The sequence below is a fragment of the Nerophis ophidion genome, linkage group LG04 (assembly GCF_033978795.1).
Source record: "Nerophis ophidion isolate RoL-2023_Sa linkage group LG04, RoL_Noph_v1.0, whole genome shotgun sequence".
Classification (NCBI taxonomy): domain Eukaryota; kingdom Metazoa; phylum Chordata; class Actinopteri; order Syngnathiformes; family Syngnathidae; genus Nerophis; species Nerophis ophidion.
In genome coordinates this window covers 22,126,906-22,147,907 of record NC_084614.1, presented here as the reverse complement: position 1 = coordinate 22,147,907, position 21,002 = coordinate 22,126,906, and the positions used below count along the sequence as shown (strand labels likewise).

At 35.5% G+C, this 21,002-nt stretch overlaps 1 protein-coding gene across 1 annotated transcript in view; it reads left to right on the top strand.

Moving 5' to 3' along the window:
* LOC133551105 (ephrin-A3-like) overlaps positions 1-13,512 on the top strand; it is a 214,996-nt gene extending 201,484 nt beyond the window's left edge. The window contains exon 5 of the mRNA XM_061897437.1: positions 13,275-13,512. Coding sequence (XP_061753421.1) covers positions 13,275-13,396 — 122 coding nt within the window. The 3' untranslated portion in view covers positions 13,397-13,512. The remainder of the gene's footprint in view (positions 1-13,274) is intronic.
* The last annotated feature ends 7,490 nt before the right edge of the window (positions 13,513-21,002 follow it).

The window sequence follows — 21,002 nt, the reverse complement described above, 5'->3', positions numbered from 1 at the left end:
TTATTTTTTTTACTTTGCTTCTTATAACTTTCAGAAAGACAATTTTAGAAAAAAAATACAACCTTAAAAATGATTTTAAGATTTTAAAACACATATACCTTTTTACCTTTTAAATTCCTTCCTCTTCTTTCCTGACAATTTAAATCAATGTTCAAGTAAATGTATTTTTTTATTTTGAAGAATAATAAATACATTTTAATTTTATCCTTCATTTTAGCTTCTGTTTTTTCGACAAAGAATATTTGTGAAATATTTCTTCACACTTATTATGATTAAAATTCAAAAAAAAATATTCTGTCAAATCTAGAACATCTGTAAATCTTTTGAATTTCTTTACAAAAAATGTTCTGGAAAATCTAGAAGAAATAATGATTTGTCTTTGTTAGAAATATAGCTTGGTCCAGTTTGTTATATATTCTAACAAAGTGCAGATTGGATTTTAACCTATTTAAAACATGTCATCAAAATTCTAAAATTAATCTTAATCAGGAAAAATTACTAATGATGTTCATTAATTTTTGTATTTTTTTTTTTTTCAAAAAGATTCGAATTAGCTAGTTTTTCTTTTCTTTTTTTCGGTTGAATTTTGAATTTTAAAGAGTCGAAATTTAACATAAACTATGTTTCAAAATTTCATTTTTTTCGTTTTTTCTCCTCTTTTAAAACGTTCAATTAAGTGTTTTTTTCATCATTTATTCTCTCCGAAAAAACTTCACTAAAAGGAAAAAAAAAATGTACGACGGAATGACAGACAGAAATACTCATTTTTTTATTTATATAGATTTATTTATTAAAGCTAAATTGAGCAAATTGGATATTTCTGGCAATTTATTTAAGTGTGTATCAAACTGGTAGCCCTTCGCATTAATCAGTACCCAAGAAGTAGCTCTTGGTTTCAAAAAGGTTGGTGACCCCTGCTATAGTATATGTTTTATTGTATACATTTTACAGCTTTATTCATGGATACGGTTTTTGAGAGAGCGATGATTGCTCATCAAAGAAGTGTTTGGGCCCAGCACTGAAACATGATCCGTGTCTCCGCAAGTAACGAGGAAAACCTCGTCTACTTTTTAGCAAATCGCTGAAAGCCCGGTCTCTCCCCGCGGCTCTTTGGCCATGTTTCCCCCTCCTAGGGCGGATGTTCTTGTTGTGTCTAATCGCCATTGATGTGATTGAAAGCCCTGCAGCAAGAAAACATCATTAGTATGAAAAGATGCTTGTTTCATTTCCATTCCATTACATCAAGCCAATGATGGTAATTGCTGCTTTGTTGATAATTGCATCATGTCTCCTCCTCGTGTTTGCATGCATCGCAGTGATGAATTCATAATGTCGCCGGGCTTTGTTGGCCTCACTCACAGCGAGACAGAAATCCACTTATTTCCGAATTCAAAAAGTTGCAATGCTTTTTGCGGGTAAAAAAAGAGATAATGTCGGGATCTTATTTACACGGAGAAAAAAAAACATACTATAAGTAATATGAGAGGGGTAAAAAGATTTTGAAGCAAAACATTCTTAATAGTGCAAGAAAAAGTTCAGTGGAACCTCGATTTACGAACTTAATTGGTTCATGAACATGGTTTGCAAAACCAAAAGTTTGTATAGTTAGGTCTACTTCTATGTAAGAAACATGAATAATTGGTTCCCGCCTTGACAAAAGTCCCTATTGTACTAAAGTATATGTATGTAAGTATGTATGTTTATATGTAAGTAAGTATATGTATGTATATGTATGTATATGAATGTATATATGTATGTATGTTTGTATGTAAGAAACATGAATAATTGGTTCCCGCCTTGACAAAAGTCCCTATTGTACTAAAGTATATGTATGTACGTATGTATGTTTGTATGTAAGTAAGTATATGTATGTTTATATGTGTATGTATATGTATGTATATGAATGTATATATGTATGTATGTTTGTATGTAAGAAACATGAATAATTGGTTCCCGCCTTGACAAAAGTCCCTATTGTAGTAAAGTATATGTATGTATGTATGTATGTATGTTTATATGTAAGTATGTATATGTATGTTTATATGTATGTATATGAATGTATATATAAGTATATGTATGTATGTATGTATGTATGTTTATATGTGAGTATGTATATGTATGTTTGTATGTATGTATATGAATGTATATATAAGTATATATATGTATGTATGTATGTATGTATGTATGTATGTTTGTATGTAAGAAACATGAATAATTGGTTCCTGCCTTGACAAAAGTCCCTATTGTAGTAAAGTATATGTATGTATGTATGTATGTATGTTTATATGTAAGTATTTATATGTATGTTTATATGTATGTATATGAATGTATATATAAGTATATGTATGTATGTATGTATGTATGTTTGTATGTAGGAAACATGAATAATTGGTTCCCGCCTCGACAATAGTCCCTATTGTAGTTAAGTATATGTATGTATGTATGTATGTTTATATGTAAGTATATATATATATATATATATATATATATATATATATATATATATATATATATATATATATATATATATATATATATATATATATATATATATATGTATATATATATATATATATATATATGTATATATATATATATATATATACATTTATATATATATGTATGTTTATATGTATGTATATGAATGTATATCTGTATATATCCAATGGATACTTTTGGCAGTTTTAAAAGACCAGGAAGCAGCTTTCTTTCTTATTCGAGAGAGGAACTGCTCAGTCTGAAAATGATGGGGCGAAATGGTGTTCGACACTCCATTCCAGCGGAGCTAAGGAAGAATCCTCGGGGCTGCAAAGCGGGAGCTAAGATAAAGGCTAAGCGTGAGGAAAATCGACGGCGCTACAAACCATCCATTCCTTCCGTCATCATGGGGAATGTGAACTCGCTGCCGAACAAGATCGATGAGCTTCATGGACTAAAAAACCAGCGTGCGTATCGAGAGAGCAGCCTGCTCATCTTCACGGAAACATGGCTAAACCACCTGGTACCGGATGCTAACGTGGACCTGCAGGGATTCACCGCAGTGAGAGCTGACAGAGACACGAAAGCATGCGGGAAAAGAAAAGGTGGGGGACTCATCATATATGTTAACAACCGCTGGTGTAACCCAGGACACATCTCTGTGAAGAAAGTCTTGTGTTGCCCGGACCTGAAGCTACTAGCTGTTAGCCTTCGGCCATACTATCTGCCGAGGGAGTTCAGTCACGTGATCTCCCTCTGTGTTTACATTCCCCCGAGGGCAGATGCTGCCAATGCATGTGAGATGATCCACGCCATCACATCAAGGCTACAGACAAAACATCCTGAGGCTTTTTTCATCATTTCTGGGGACTTCAATCATGCTACTTTGGACTCAACATTAGCTGCTTTTTACCAGGCTGTGGATTGTCCCACGAGAAACAACAGGACAATTGACCTACTGTATTCTAATGTCAGGGATGCATACAAGGTCACACCCCTACCCCCACTAGGGAAGTCTGACCACAATCTTGTTCATTTGTGGCCAAAATACACCCCCACGGTCCAAAGACAGCCTGTTAACACTTGCTATGTGAGGAAGTGGTCCCCTGAATTGGATGATGCCCTCAGAGACTGCTACAACACCACAGACTGGGACGTGCTGCTTCCACAGGGTGAGGACATTGATGGGCTGACTCACTGTCTCACAGATTACCTCAACTTCTGCGTGGACGTGATCTGCCCTGCTAAGACTGTTCGGTGCTACCCTAATAACAAACCCTGGGTAACACAAGAAGTTAAAGCTGTCCTCAACAAGAAGAAAGCTGCCTTCAGGAGTGGAGACAGGGAGGCAATGAGAGCAGCACAGCGTGAGGTGAAACGACGCGTGAGGGAGGCTAAGGACAGCTACAGGAAGAAGCTGGAGCAGAAGCTGCAGCAGAACAACATGAGGGAGGTCTGGGAAGGTGTGAAAACCATCACAGGCCACAAGACAAAGACCAGAGCTGTTGTGGGGACAATAGAGAGGGCCAATGAGATGAATAACTTCTTTAACCGGTTTAACCAGCCCGTGTCCTCTCCGTCCCCCACTTCCCTCTTCTGCTCCCCTCAACGCACCTCCCCCCCAGCCATGGCAGCACCCCCCTCCACCACCTCTACGCAGACATTAGTCATCTCTGCGGACCAGGTCAGAGGTCAACTGAGGAAGCTACAGCCAAGGAAAGCAGCAGGCCCAGACAAGCTGTGCCCCCGACTCCTGAAGACCTGTGCTACAGAACTGGGTGAACCACTTCAAAGGATCTTCAACCTCAGCCTGCAGCTGGGAAGAGTGCCCACCCTCTGGAAGACATCATGCATCGTTCCAGTTCCCAAAAAGAACTGCCCCAGTGAGCTGAACGACTACAGACCAGTGGCGCTCACCTCTCATCTAATGAAGACATTGGAGCGGCTATTTCTCAGCCTCCTCAGACCACAGGTGCAACATGCCCAGGACAGCCTGCAGTTTGCGTACCAGGAAGGCGTTGGTGTGGAGGATGCTATCCTTTACCTGCTGCATCGAGCCCACTCACACCTGGATAAGGGAAATGGCACTGTGAGGATCCTGTCCCTGGACTTCTCGAGTGCCTTTAATACCATCCAGCCCCGCCTCCTTCAGGACAAGCTCTACAAAATGCAAGTGGACCCCTGCCTGGTTGCCTGGATTTCGAACTACCTCACCGACAGGCCACAGTACGTCAGACTGAAGGACATCACGTCTGACACTGTGATCAGCAGCACCGGAGCACCGCAGGGAACGGTGCTGGCCCCTCTTCTCTTCACCCTGTACACCGCTGACTTCTGCTACAACTCAGAGCTGTGTCACATCCAGAAGTACGCGGATGACACAGCCATCGTCGGGTGCATCAGGGACGGCAGAGAGGAGGAGTTTCGGAACCTGGTGAGGGACTTTGTTGTCTGGTGCCACACGAACGTCTTGCAGCTCAATCCGTCAAAGACCAAGGAGCTGGTCATTGACTTTGGGAGGTCGAGTCCACGGTCACAACCTATTGTGATCGAGGGAGTTGAGGTACAGACCGTGGACTCATTCAAGTACCTCGGGGTTTGGGTGGACAATAAGCTGGACTGGACTGTTAACACGGACCACCAGTACAAGAAAGGACAGAGCAGGCTGTACTTCCTCAGGAGACTGCACTCCTTCAACATCTGCAAAAAACTCCTGTGGATGTACTACCAGTCTGTGCTTGCCAGTGTTCTGTTCTACATGGTAGTGTGCTGGGGGGGCAGTACATCTAAGAAGGACAGCTCCAGACTTGAGAAACTGATCAGGCGGGCCGGTTCTACAATCAGAATGAAACTGGACTCACTGGTGACGGTGGCAGAGAAGAGGACTGTTGACCAACTAGTGAGCATCCTGGATGATGCCTGTCACCCTCTGCATAGCGTTATCAGTAGCCAGAGGAGCCTGTTCAGTGCTAGACTGCTTCATCCCAAGTGCAGGACTAATAGACTCAAGAACTCCTTTGTCCCACACGCCATTAGACTGTACAACTCCTCTCTGGGACGGGGGGCGGGGGGTATTAGGATGACAGGGGATGCAAAACATTAACAGTGCAATACGTTTTCATAACATGGTCACTACTGCCTACTTTGTCTTGTTATATTCTTATTTTACTGTTATATTGTTATTCCCATTGTTTTTATTCTTTTTGTAATATTTCTCTATTTTGTTTCCTTTTAAACCCCCATTATTTACTTTTTACTTTTTTCTTTAAATTGATCTCAACTCTGTACACTGCTGCTGGAATTTTAATTTTCCTGAAGGAACTCTCCTGAAGGAATCAATAAAGTACTATCTATCTATCTATCTATCTATCTATCTATCTATCTATATAATTATATGTATGTATGTATGTATGTTTGTATGTAAGAAACATGAATAATTGGTTCCCGCCTCGATTATAGTCCCTATTGTAGAAAGTATATGTATGTATGTTTATATGTAAGTATACTGTATATATGTATGTTTATATGTGTATGTATGTATATGAATGTATATATGTATGTATGTTTATATGTAAGTATATATATGTATGTTTATATGTGTATGTATGTATATGAATGTATATATGTATGTATGTATGTTTATATGTATTCGTGTATGTAAGTGTGTTTATATGTATGTATGTATGTGTATATATATATATATATATATATATATATATATATATATATATATATAGAGATAGATAGATAAGATAAATAGATATATAAAATATTCTAATTGTAGTAAGACTTCACTGTGAATGTCAAGACTTGGACTATGGCGTGGTTTGTTTTCGAATGGTGCAAAGTGACTGGACTGGACAAGGCGTGAAGGTAATGACATGATTTAATTAATCACTCAGAAAGTACCAAACAAAAAGGGGCACACAAGACGGAGGCAAAATGAACCTAGGACATGAAACATGGACTAAAAAAACTCACTAAACCTTGAAGATGAAAACCAAAACATTTACTGTGACGTGAAAAAACGCGCATGTATGATGTCAGGGGTACTAAGCGTGTCAAGAGTGAATCAAGGGTGATGTTGCCAGGATGTCTACCTGGCAACCATGGCTTAAATAATACAGACATGATTAGTAACAGGTGCGTGAGTCCAAACACATGACAGGGTTGTGACTAATGGTTGTCATGGTGACAAAACAAGAGCGCACAAAGAGTCCAAAAACCAACAGAACATAAACCAACAAAACTTGATCAATCACAAAGACATGACAATGAAAAACTTAAAATGTTTTGTCTTCAAAATTAGTCTTGTCATTTTTATTTGGTGCGCACACTATTACACGCACACACACACTCACTTACACACTTACACACACAATTACACCCACATACTGACACAATTACACCTACATACTAAAACACACACATTCTGACACACTTACACGCACTTACTTACACACTTACTTATACACTTACACACACATACTGACACCCTTACACACACCTATTTACACACTTACACATACTTACTTACACATTTAGACAAACATACTTACACACACATACTTACACACACACATACACACTTACATACCTACTTACACAGATACACATACATACTTACACACACACACTTACTTAGACACTTACACACTTTCTTACACACACATACATACACATTTACTTAAACACGTACACGTACATAGTTACACATTTACACACACTCTTACACATTTCCTTACACACTTACTTACGAACTTGCACACACATTCTTACACACACACACACTTACACACACATACTTACACACACACTTACACATACGTACTTACACACATACTTACACATTTACACACACATACTTACATGTACATACTTGCACACATACACACACATACTTACACACTTACTTACACAGTTACACACACATACTTAAACGCTTACACACATACATACACACTTACACACTTACTTACACACTTACTTATACACTTACATACACATACTGACACACTTACACACACATACTTACACGCTTACACACACCTATTTACAAACTTACACATACTTACTTACACATTTAGACAAACATACTTACACATACATACTTACACACACACACTTACTTAGACACTTACACACTTTCTTACACAGATACACATACATACTTACACACACACACTTACTTAGACACTTACACACTTTCTTACACACACATACATACACATTTACTTAAACACTTACACGTACTTACACACACTCTTACACATTTCCTAACACACTTACTTACACACTTGCACACACATTCTTACACACACACACACACACTTACTTACACACACATACTTACACACACACTTACACATACGTACTTACACACATACTTACACATTTACACACACATACTTACATGTACATACTTACACACATACAAACACATACTTACACACTTACGTACACAGTTACACACACATACTTACACGCTTACACACATACATACACACTTACACACTTACACACTTACTTACACAGTTACACACACATACTTACACACTTACACACATACATACACACTTACACACTTACTTACACACTTACTTACACACTTACAGACATACTTACACACTTACTTACACAGTTACACACACATACTTACACACATACATACACACTTCCACACTTACTTCCACACTTACTTCCACACTTGCACACACACTTACACACTTACTTACACACTTACACACACACACACACACTTACATACACACTTACTTAGACACTTACACACTTTCTTACACACACATACATACACACTAACTTAAACACGTCCACGTACATACTTACACATTTACACACACTCTTACAACTTTGCTTACACACTTACTTACACACTTACTTTTACACACACACACACACACACACGCACGCACACACACACACTTACTTAAACACTTACACACTTACACACACATACTTACACACACACTCACACACTTACACACACATTCTTATACACTTACTTAAACACGTACACGTACATACTTACACTTTTACATACACTCTTACACATTTACTTACACACTTACTTACACACACACATTCTTACACACACACACACACATACACACTTACTTAGACACTTACACACTTTGTTACACACACATACATACACACTAACTTAAACACTTACACGTACATACTTACACATTTACACACACTCTTACAACTTTGCTTACACACTTACTTACACACTTACTTTTACACACACACACACACACACACTAACACACACTTACTTAGACACTTACACACTTACACACATACTTACACACACACTCACACACTTACACACACATTCTTACACACTTACTTACACACTTACATACATACTTACACACTTACACACACACTCACACACTTACACACACACTCACACACTTACACACACATTCTTACACACTTACTTAAACACGTACATACTTACACATTTACACACACTCTTACACATTTACTTACACACTTACTTACACACACATTCTTACACACACACACACACACACACTTAGACACTTACACACTTTGTTACACACACATACATACACACTAACTTAAACACTTACACGTACATACTTACACATTTACACACACTCTACAACTTTGCTTACACACTTACACACTTACTTTTACACACACACACACGCACACACACACACTTACTTAGACACTTACACACTTACACACACATACTTACACACACACTCACACACTTACACACATTCTTACACACTTACTTACACACTTACACACTTACATACACACACTTACATACCAACTTACACAGATACACGTACATACTTACACACACACACACACACACTTACTTAGACACTTACACACTTTGTTACACACACATACATACACACTAACTTAAACACTTACACGTACATACTTACACATTTACACACACTTCCAGATTTACTTACTCACTTACTTACACACACATTCTTACACACACACACACACACACTTACACACACATTCTTACACACACACTTACTTAGACACTTACACACTTTGTTACACACACATACATACACACTAACTTAAACACTTACACGTACATACTTACACATTTACACACAATCTTACAACTTCACTTACACACTTACTTACACACACATTCTTACACACACACACTCACACACACACACACACACTTACTTAGACACTTACACACTTGCACACACATACTTACACACACACTCACACGTATGTGCTTACACACACACTTACACTTTTACACACATATACTTACACTTACATACTTACACACTTACACACACACACATACACACTTACTCACACACTTACACACCTACTTACACACTTACTTACACACTTACACACACACCCTTACTTTGATACTTACACACCTACTTGCACACTTACTTACAAACCTTGTTTCCATATGAGTTGGGAAATTGTGTTAGATGTAAATAAGAACGGAATGCAATGATTTGCAAATCATTTTCAACCCATATTCAATTGAATGCACTACAAAGACAACATATTTGATGTTGAAACTAATAAACTTTATTTTTTTTTTGCAAATAATAATTAACTTAGAATTTCTTGGCTGCAACACGTGCCAAAGTAGTTGGGAAAAGACATGTTCACCACTGTGTTACATCACCTTTTCTTTTAACAACACTCAATAAACGTTTGGGAACTGAGGAAACTAATTGTTGAAACTTTGAAAGTTAAATTTTTTCCCATTCTTGTTTTATTTAGAGCTTCAGTCGTTCAACAGTCCGGGGTCTCCGCTGTCGTATTTTACTCTTCATAATGCGCCACAAATTTTCAATGAGAGACATGTCTGAACTACAGGCAGGCCTGGAAAATACCCGCACTCTTTTACTACAAAGCCACGCTGTTGTAACACGTGGCTTGGCATTATTTTGCTGAAATAAGCAGGGGCGTCCATGAAAACGTTGCTTGGATGACAACTTATGTTGCTCCAAAACCTGTATGGACCTTTCAGCATTAATGGTGCTTTCACAGATGTGTAAGTTACCCATGCCTTGGGCACTAATACACCCCCATACCATCACAGATGCTGGCTTTTGAACTTTGCGCCTAAAACAATCCGGGTGGTTATTTTCCTTTTTGTTCCGGAGGACACCACGTCCACAGTTTCCAAATATAATTTGAAATGTGGACTCGTCAGACAACAGGACACTGTGCCACTTTGCATCAGTCCATTTTAGATGATCTCGGGCCCAGAGAAGCCGGCGGCGTTCATTGGTGTTGTTGATAAATGGCTTTCGCTTTGCATAGTAGAGTTTTAACTTGCACTTACAGATGTAGCGACCAACTGTAGTTACTGACAGTGGTTTTATGAAGTGTTCCTGTGCCCATGTGGTGATATCCTTTACACACTGATGTCGGTTTTTGATGCAGAACCGTCTGAGGGATCAAAAGTTCGTAATATCATCGCTTACGTGCAGTGATTTCTCCAGATTCTCTGAATTTGTTGATGATTATACGGAATGTAGATAGTAAAATCCCTAAACTCCTCGCAATAGCTCGTTGAGAAATGTCGTTCTAAAACTGTTCGACAATTTGCTTACAAAGTGGTGACCTCTCACCCCATCTTTGTTTGTGAATTACTTAGCATTTCACGGAAGCTGCTTTTATACCCAATCATGGCACCCACTAATGATCTATTGCTAACGATGGACTCTGATGCGTCATCTATGTTGCTGCTCCTCGATCTTAGCGCTGCTTTCGATACCGTCGATCATAATATTTTATTACAGCGTATCAAAATACGAATTGGTATGTCAGACTCAGCCCTGTCATGGTTTAACTCTTATCTTACTGATAGGATGCAGTGCGTCTCCTATAACAGTGTGACCTCGGACTATGTTAAGGTAACGTGTGGAGTTCCCCAGGGTTCGGTCCTTGGCCCTGTACTCTTCAGCATCTACATGCTGCCGCTAGGTGACGTCATACGCAAATACGGTATTAGCTTTCACTGTTATGCTGATGACACCCAACTCTACATGCCCCTAAAGCTGACCAACACGCCGGATTGTAGTCAGCTGGAGGCGTGTCTTAATGAAATTAAACAATGGATGTCCGCTAACTTTTTGCAACTCAACGCCAAAAAAACGGAAATGCTGATTATCGGTCCTGCTAGACACCGACCTCTATTTAATAATACAACTTTAACATTTGACAACCAAATAATAAAACAAGGTGACTCTGTAAAAAATCTGGGTATTATCTTCGACCCAACTCTCTCCTTTGAGTCACACATTAAAAGCGTTACTAAAACGGCCTTCTTTCATCTCCGTAATATCGCTAAAATTCGCTCCATTTTGTCCACTAAAGACGCCGAGATCATTATCCATGCGTTTGTTACGTCTCGTCTCGATTACTGTAACGTATTATTTTCGGGTCCCCCCATGTCTAGCATTAAAAGATTACAGTTGGTACAAAATGCGGCTGCTAGACTTTTGACAAGAACAAGAAAGTTTGATCATATTACGCCTGTACTGGCTCACCTGCACTGGCTTCCTGTGCACTTAAGATGTGACTTTAAGATTTTACTACTTACGTATAAAATACTACACGGTCTAGCTCCAGCCTATCTTGCCGATTGTATTGTACCGTATGTCCCGGCAAGAAATCTGCGTTCAAAAGACTCCGGCTTATTAGTGATTCCTAGAGCTCAAATAAAGTCTGCGGGCTATAGAGCGTTTTCCGTTCGGGCTCCAGTACTCTGGAATGCCCTCCCGGTAACAGTTCGAGATGCTACCTCAGTAGAAGCATTTAAGTCTCATCTTAAAACTTATCTGTATACTCTAGCCTTTAAATAGACCTCCTTTTTAGACCAGTTGATCTACCGCTTCTTTTCTTTCTCCTATGTCCCCCCCTCCCTTGTGGAGGGGGTCCGGTCCGATGACCATGGATGAAGTACTGACTGTCCAGAGTCGAGACCCAGGATGGACCGCTCGTCGGGACCCAGGATGGACCGCTCGCCTGTATCGGTTGGGGACATCTCTACGCTGCTGATCCGCTTGAGATGGTTTCCTGTGGACGGGACTCTCACTGCTGTCTTGGAGCCACTATGGATTGAACTTTCACAGTATCATGTTAGACCCGCTCGACATCCATTGCTTTCGGTCCCCTAGAGGGGGGGGGGTTGCCCACATCTGAGGTCCTCTCCAAGGTTTCTCATAGTCAGCATTGTCACTGGCGTCCCACTGAATGTGAATTCTCTCTGCCCACTGGGTGTGAGTTTTCCTTGCCCTTTTGTGGGTTCTTCCAAGGATGTTGTAGTCGTAATGATTTGTGCAGTCCTTTGAGACATTTGTGATTTGGGGCTATATAAATAAACATTGATTGATTGATTGATTGACCTGTTCCAGATTTGCCTTTTCACCTGTGGGATGTTCCAAATAAGTGTTTGATGAGCATTTCTCAACTTTATCAGTATTTATTGTCACATTTCCCAACTTCTTGGTCACGTGTTGCTGGCATCAAATTCTAAAGTTAATGATTATTTACACACAAAAAAATGTTTATCAGTTTGAACATCAAATATGTTGTCTTTGTAGCATATTCAACTGAATAAGGGTTGAAAATGATTTGCAAATCATTGTATTCCGTTTATATTTACATCTAACACAATTTCACAACTTATATTGAAACGGGGTTTGTAAACACTTACACACACACTTACTTGCACACTTACTCACTCACACAGTGTGTTCTTCTGCTTGCAGACGAGTTCAACCCAGAAGTTCCCAAGCTGGAGAAGAGCGTGAGCGGCAGCAGTCCGTCACGTGACCGCCTCCTCATGACGGTGGCCGCCATGCTGCTGGTCGGCGCCCCCCTCCTGTCCTAGCGACACCACTCGGACCACGCCTTTTTTTTTTTTTTTTTACGGAAAGGGCTTCGCCGAGATGTAAATCAAACAAGAAGAGAAATGACCGGGTTGAAAAAAAAGAACCAAAAACAAGTCAGAGGCCTTTTTTTTTTTTTTTTTTTTTTTTTTTTTTAAGATTCTTTGCTTTACACGGTGGTGTCACATGATCATTTCAGGCATCATGTGACCACAAGCAGACTCCCATCCAGGAAGTCGCCGTCGATCCGACTGATGACGCAAGTGTAGCATTGGGATGGATCAAGGATGCTTAACTTTTCAACGAAATGGACGACAATTTTTGTCCTGGACCGTGAAGAATGTCCTCAAAGTAATTTAAAGGAGGCCTTTCTCGAACAACCCTTTTCCTCCTCCCTCCTTCTCTCTGTGGAAATTTCCGTTTTGTTAGAGGATAGCGAACTTCGTATTCGTCCTTTCTGCCTGTTTCCTGCCTTCACTTCTCGAGACAAAGTGCTCGTTTTCTCCTTCTCTCCATCGCACCTTCTTTTTTCTCACACTCCACCACCTCGTCTTACGCCTGCCAATCAGCAAGTACTGGAGGGACACACTGGGAAGGACAAACATCAATAATATTACGAGGACGACGTCAGAAACCTACGTCAACCATGTGCTGAGTTGACAAAAAAAGTTATAATATATAGTGGATAAAAGACAAAATTTTCATTATTACGAGCAAATATGAGAGTGAAATTGTAATATTACTGTAAATAGGTAGTTTTATTTTCCCCCCAAAATATTTGATTGTATGAAAATAGTTATACTATTAAGAAAAACAAAAAAAACATAGTTTTCTTTGTAAAAGTGTAAGTGTGGAGGGGCGTGGCCCGCAGTCCTACAGCGAGTCAAGGCACGCCAGAGCCCAGCCCAAGATGGCAGCGAGGGGTCATGGACTGCAAGCAAACAGCGAGGCGGGGTTGATTCCGGCCACGCCTCCCTGCCGCCATCTTGCAGCAGGCTACGGGCTGCCCTGCCTCGCTGTCGGACTGCCGGCTCCGCCTCTCCACGGTAAATTTAGGCAATATCTGGTTAAGTTAAAATGTGTATTTCGGTTCAAATTAAATTTGTGATTTTATTAGAAATACTGAACAAAATGGTAGCTGTAATTGTAAAATGTAGGTAAAACTTATTTTCAACATTGAAATGTCAGTTGAAATTGAAGTTTTCTGGTTTTACGACAAATAATGCGAAGGGACCAATGGTTGTTTTACAAGAAAATGGCTGTAATTTTACAAAAAGTTCAAAGGAAAATTATTTGTGCAATTAAAGATTGAAATTAAAATGTAAAGTTTGGATGTTATGACAAATTTTGTGAAGAAAAAAATTGGTTGTTAAACAGGAAAAAAGTGTTAAAATATAGTGGATAAAAGAATGAGACTGACTTTTGAATAGTACAAGCAAATATGAAAGTGAAATTGTAATAATTATATTTAAAACATTTTATTATTTTCCCCCCAAAAAACGTGATTGTAAGAAAATAGTCCTAATATTGAGAAAAATAACAAAAAATAGTTTTCTTTGTAAAAATTAAAGTTCAGGCAAAATCTGGTCATGTTAAATTTTTTATTTAGGGTCAAATTAAAGTCAAAATTTTAGGAGAAATATTGAAAAAAAATGGTGGCTTTAATTGTAAGATTTAGGTAAAACATTTTTTTTCAAAATTTTAATTCAAGTTGAAATTAAAGTTTTACGGTTTTACCACAAATAATACAAAGGGAAAAATGGTTGTTTTGCAAGAAAATGTTTGTCATTTTACGATAAAAGTTAGAAGAAAAAAAAATGTAAGTTTGGATTTTATGATAAACATTGTGAAGAAAAAAAAGTCTGCTAAAAAAAAAAGAAAATAGTTGTAATTTTACATTTAAAATAAAAATGGAAAATTATTTTTTTGTTTTTTTAAAGAGAAAATATTGAAAAAAAATGGTTGTTTTAATTGTAAAATTTAAGTAGTTTTTCCTTTTCCACGTTACACGGAAATTTGAAATAATTTCCTGGTTTTCCGACAAATATTGGGAGGGGAGAAAATGGTTTGTTTGCAAAAAAATAGGTTGTAATTTTACGCTAAAAGTTCAAAGAAGTATTAGTATTCAAATTTAAATTAAATTTAAAGTTTGGATTTTGTGACAAACATTGTGAAGACAAAATGTTTGGTAAACAAGAAAATAGTTATATCAATGAAAAAATAATGTCCTGTTTTTTTTTTTTGATAAATAATATTGAGGAAAAAAAGGTTGTTTTAATTGTAAAATTGTAGGTATTTTTATTTATTATTTTTCAATATTAAAATTTAATTTTAATGTCCTGGTTATACAACAAATACAGTAATTTGAGTGGAAAATATGTTTTTTTTTACAAGAAAATTGTTGTAATAATAAAAAAATGTAATTAAATTTAAAGTTTAGATTTTATGGCAAACATTGTGCAAAAAGAAATGTTTGTTGAACAACAACATTGTTGTAATTTTACAGTTAAAATTTAAATGAAATATTTAAGTTGTGTGTTTTTAATGAGAAATATTGAAAAAAAGGTTGTTTGGGTTTTTTCAACATTAAAATGTAATTTCAATCAATTTACTGGTTTTACGACAAATAATAAAAATACAACATTTTAATTAAATTCTAAGTTTGGATATATTGACAAATATTGTGAAAAAAAATGGTTGTTCAACAGAAAAAAAAATTGTCATTTCACAATTAAAATTCAAATAAAAATTAAATTCTACAACAAATATAGTTGTTGTCTTAAGGTTAAAGTTAGAATGGTAACTTTAAACTTAAAATTGTAATTAAAGTCCTGATTTTATGACCAACATTGAAAGAAAAAATTGTGAGAAGAAAATAGTTGTAATTTTCAGATTAAAGTTGAGAGGAAAAAAACACAAATTTTACGGTTAAAATTTAAATCTAAATCTTTCTTTTTCGCCAAATAATTTGAAGGAAAAAAATGCACCAAAATAGTTGTAAATTTCAGATTACATTTAGAACACAAAAGTAAATATTTTTTATTTTAATTTGAAAATAACATTTTAAAAAAACCTGATTTTAAGACAAATACTGTCTAAAGAAGGGAAAACATTTTCACTTTACAAGCAGTTGTAATCTTACGATTTAAGTTAAACACTTCTTTTGGTCATTTTAAAACTCACAATGTTATAATATTTTTACAATTTAAATTTGAAAATAACATTTTAAAAAAATCCAGATTTTAAGACGAATATAAAGAAGGGAACACTTTTTCATTTTACAATCAGTTGTAATCTTACGATTCAAGTTAAACACTTTTCATGATCATTTTAAAACTCCCAATGTTATGAGAAAAAAAAATATTGGGATTTTACGAAAAATAATCAGCCATCGTTAAAATTTGATAGTAAGTCAAAACATTATTTAAAAAAAATGCCATGATTTCGAAAAATATTTAAATTAGGTACAAAAATCATGCATATTAGTTAACGCAGCACAAAGTCCTAGTATAAGGATTAAAAAAATAAAAAATAAAATTTTATGCATATTAGCTATTTCATAGAACAAGAAAAAGGCCTGAATACCAAAAAAATTGTGAAAAAGTGATGTTATTAGCAAGAAAGCATGACAGGGAAGAAAAATCTTTCAATTGTACGACAATGACTCAAAATATCCACCCAGTAAACAAATCTGACTGGGGGAAAAAAAATCATGATAAAATTTCACCAGCTTGTGGCTTGTACTTTCAATTCCATCGCAACATTCAGATGTTATTCTAGTATTATTATTCATTTATTTTTGTTGTCCTTTTCAGTGTGGCCTTGGTTTGCTCTACAAGTTACCTGCCTACAGCGTTGATGGGCCGGTCGCCATGGAAACGAGCCCATGCAGTGCAGAAAGGTGCCTGAGAAGATTGTTGCTTATTTTTTCCGACTGTCGCGGGAATGTACAAAAAAAAACAGACAACGAAAAAAAAAAAAAGGTAACTTTTTTTCATATCAACGGACAAGACAACTTTGCATCGATTCATTTCCGCATTGAAGTGTTTCATTTGGGATCCACGTCAGTTTGCATTTCACGTAAACTACTGTGCCGTGGGGATGGGGGGGGGGGGTTTATTTTACAGCAACTTCAGAGGTGCATGTCACTCACCGCCATGATGGATAGGCAGCGTTTCACAAGTGCTGTGATGTGCGTTCATATCACACAGAATGTGTGTGTGTGTGTGTGTGTGTGACAAAATGTGTGTGTGAAAGAAAACATCTATTTGTGCGTACCCGTGTCCACGCTTTTGGCGTTTGTGGCGCTTAGAGATTTGTTAAGGAGTCGTTTGTAGGATCTTAATATGCAAGCGCGTATGAGAGAATGTGCTCTTATTGTTTGTGGTAGGAGCTTTAGAAGCCAAGGGGGCGGGGTCAAAAGCATTTACTTAATTATGTTGAAGACAACCACCAGAAATGTGTTTACCCTGAATGACTTTCAAAAAAAAAAAAAAAAAAGACAAAACACAATGTCTGTATTAAAAATGAGCAATTAAAGTCTTTTTTTTTTTTTTTGCAAATGTACTTTATGTTGTGTTGACTTTTCCCACATTAACCGTGTCGCTTGAATGCAACGTGGCCTTCCAAGGGACAAAGGACAAACACTTAGAAGGGTAATGTCACAATATTACGAGGAGGAAAAAAAAAACAGAAATGTGACTTTAATGCGGTAAAAGCTTTCTTACGTTTTATTTTACGCCCCAAAAAAAGTGTTGTTGTTTTTTTTGACAGAAAAAAAGGTTTTGGAGCAGGGGTACCCCAAACTATGGCCCTCGGCCAGCGGCCAAAATCTGGCCCGCAGGGAGTCCCAAGTTAAAAAAAAAAAAAAAAAATTATATATATATATATATATATATATATATATATATAAAATTAAATATAATTTTTATTTTTAATCCGTCCTTTCTAATCCATTATCTACCGCGTGTTACTATCGGTGTCTCCTAGCCAGTCAGGCAACTCATATTGTCTAAAAATTTATTTTTCCATCAATAATCTTGACATCATCGCGATAGAAGATATGAAAATATATACTGACATTTTTAACCCTATGCGGCCCCCGACTCAAAAAGTTTGGGCACCCCTGGTCTAGAGGAAATATTTCAAAAAACTAAATAAAAATGTATGAATGTTGTAATTGTATGCTAAAATAATGTTAATTTCATGACAGGAAAATTGCAAAAGTAGTAAAAGGTTGTCAAAAACCCCTCCAAAAAATAATAATAATAATTCATAGTGTTTCTGAATTGTTAAGAATTTTACAACAAAAACATGAGATGCTAAAATTATTAAAATCAGCATAATTTTCTTGGTTAAAGCTTAAAAAAAAAAAAAATGTTTTATCATTATTCTATATATTTATTTTAATATATTTTTCTCCGATAAACGGCAACAAAAATAAATGCAACGCAGCCTTCCTAATGTTAATTTTATGACAGGAAAATTGTAAAAGTAGCAAAAGGTTGCCAACCCCCCCACCCCCCCCCCAAAAAATAATAATAATAATTCATAGTTTTTATGAATATTTAAGAATTTTACAACAAAAACATCAGATGCTAAAATTATTAAAATCAGCATAATTTTCTTGGTTAAAGCTTAAAAAAATCACTATATTTTATTATTATTCCATATATTTATTTCAATATATTTTTCTCCGATAAACAGCAACAAAAATAAATGCAACGCAGCCTTCCTAATGTTAATTTTATGAGAGGAAAATTGCAAAAGTAGTAAAAGGTTGCCAAAAACCCCAAAAAATAAAAAAATAATAATAATTCATAGTGTTTCTGAATATTTAAGATTTTTACAACAAAAACATGAGATGCTAAAATTATTAAAATCACCATAATTTTCTTGGTTAAAGCTTTAAAAAATCACTATATTTTATTATTATTATATATATTTATTTCAATATATTTTTCTCAGATAAACAGCAACAAAAATAAATGCAACGCAGCCTTCCTAATGTTAATTGTATGACGGAAAAATTGTAAAAGTAGCAAAAGGTTGCCAAAAACCAATAATAATAATAATAATAATAATAATAATAATTCATAGTGTTTCTCAATATTTAAGAATTTTACAAAAATAATATGAGATGCTAAAATTATTAAAATCAGCATAATTTTATTGTTTAAAGCTTAAAAAAAATCACTATATTTTATTATTATTCCACATATTTATTTCAATATATTTTTCTCCGATAAACAACAACAAAAATAAATGCAACGCAGCCTTCCTAATGTTAATTTTATGAGAGGAAAATTGCAAAAGTAGTCAAAGGTTGCCAAAAACCCCCAAAAATAAAAAAAAAAAATAATTCATAGTGTTTCTGAATATTTAAGAATTTTACAACAAAAACATGAGATGCTAAAATTATTAAAATCACCATAATTTTCTTGGTTAAAGATTTAAAAAATCACTATATTTTATTACTATTCTATATATTTATTTCAATATATTTTTCGCCAATAAACAGCAACAAAAATAAATGCAACGCAGCCTTCCTAATGTTAATTGTATGACGGGAAAATTGTAAAAGTAGCAAAAGGTTGCCAAAAACCAATAATAATAATAATAATAATAATAATAATGATTCATAGTGTTTCTGAATATTTAAGAATTTTACAAAAAAACTATGAGATGCTAAAATTATTAAAATCAGCATAATTTTATTGTTTAAAGCTTAAAAAAAATCACTATATTTGATTATTATTCCATATATTTATTTCAATATATTTTTCTCCGATAAACAACAACAAAAATAAATGCAACGCAGCCTTCCTAATGTTAATTTCATGACAGGAAAATTGTAAAAGTAGCAAGAGGTTGCCAAAAAAAAAAATAATAATAATAATAATAATTCATAGTGTTTCTGAATATTTAAGAATTTTACAACAAAAACATGAGATGCTAAAATTATTAAAATCAGCATAATTTTCTTGTTTGAAGCTTAAAAAAATCACTACATTTTATTATTATTCTATATATTTATTTCAATATATTTTTTTCTGATAAACAGCAACAAAAATAAATGCACTGCAGCCTTATTAATGTTAATTTTATGAAAGGAAAATTGTAAAAGTAGTAAAAGGTTGCCAAAACCCCCCCCCAAAAAAATGATAATAATAATTCATAGTGTTTCTGAATATCTAAGAATTTTACAACAAAAAACATGAGATGCTAAAATTATTGAAATCAGCATAATTTTCTTGTTTAAAGCTTAAAAAAAATCACTATATTTTATTATTATTCCATATATTTATTTCAATATATTTTTCTCTGATAAACAGCAACCAAAATAAATGCAACACAGCCTTCCTAATGTTAATTTTATGACAAGAAAATTGTAAAAGTAGTAAAAGGTTGCCAAACCCCCCTTCCCCTAAAAAATAATAATAATTCATAGTGTTTCTTAATATCTAAGAATTTTACAACAAAAACATGAGATGCTAAAATTATTAAAATCAGCATAATTTTCTTGTTTAAAGCTAAAAAAAAATCACTATATTTTATTAATATTCCATATATTTATTTCAATATATTTTTCTCTGATAAACAGCAACA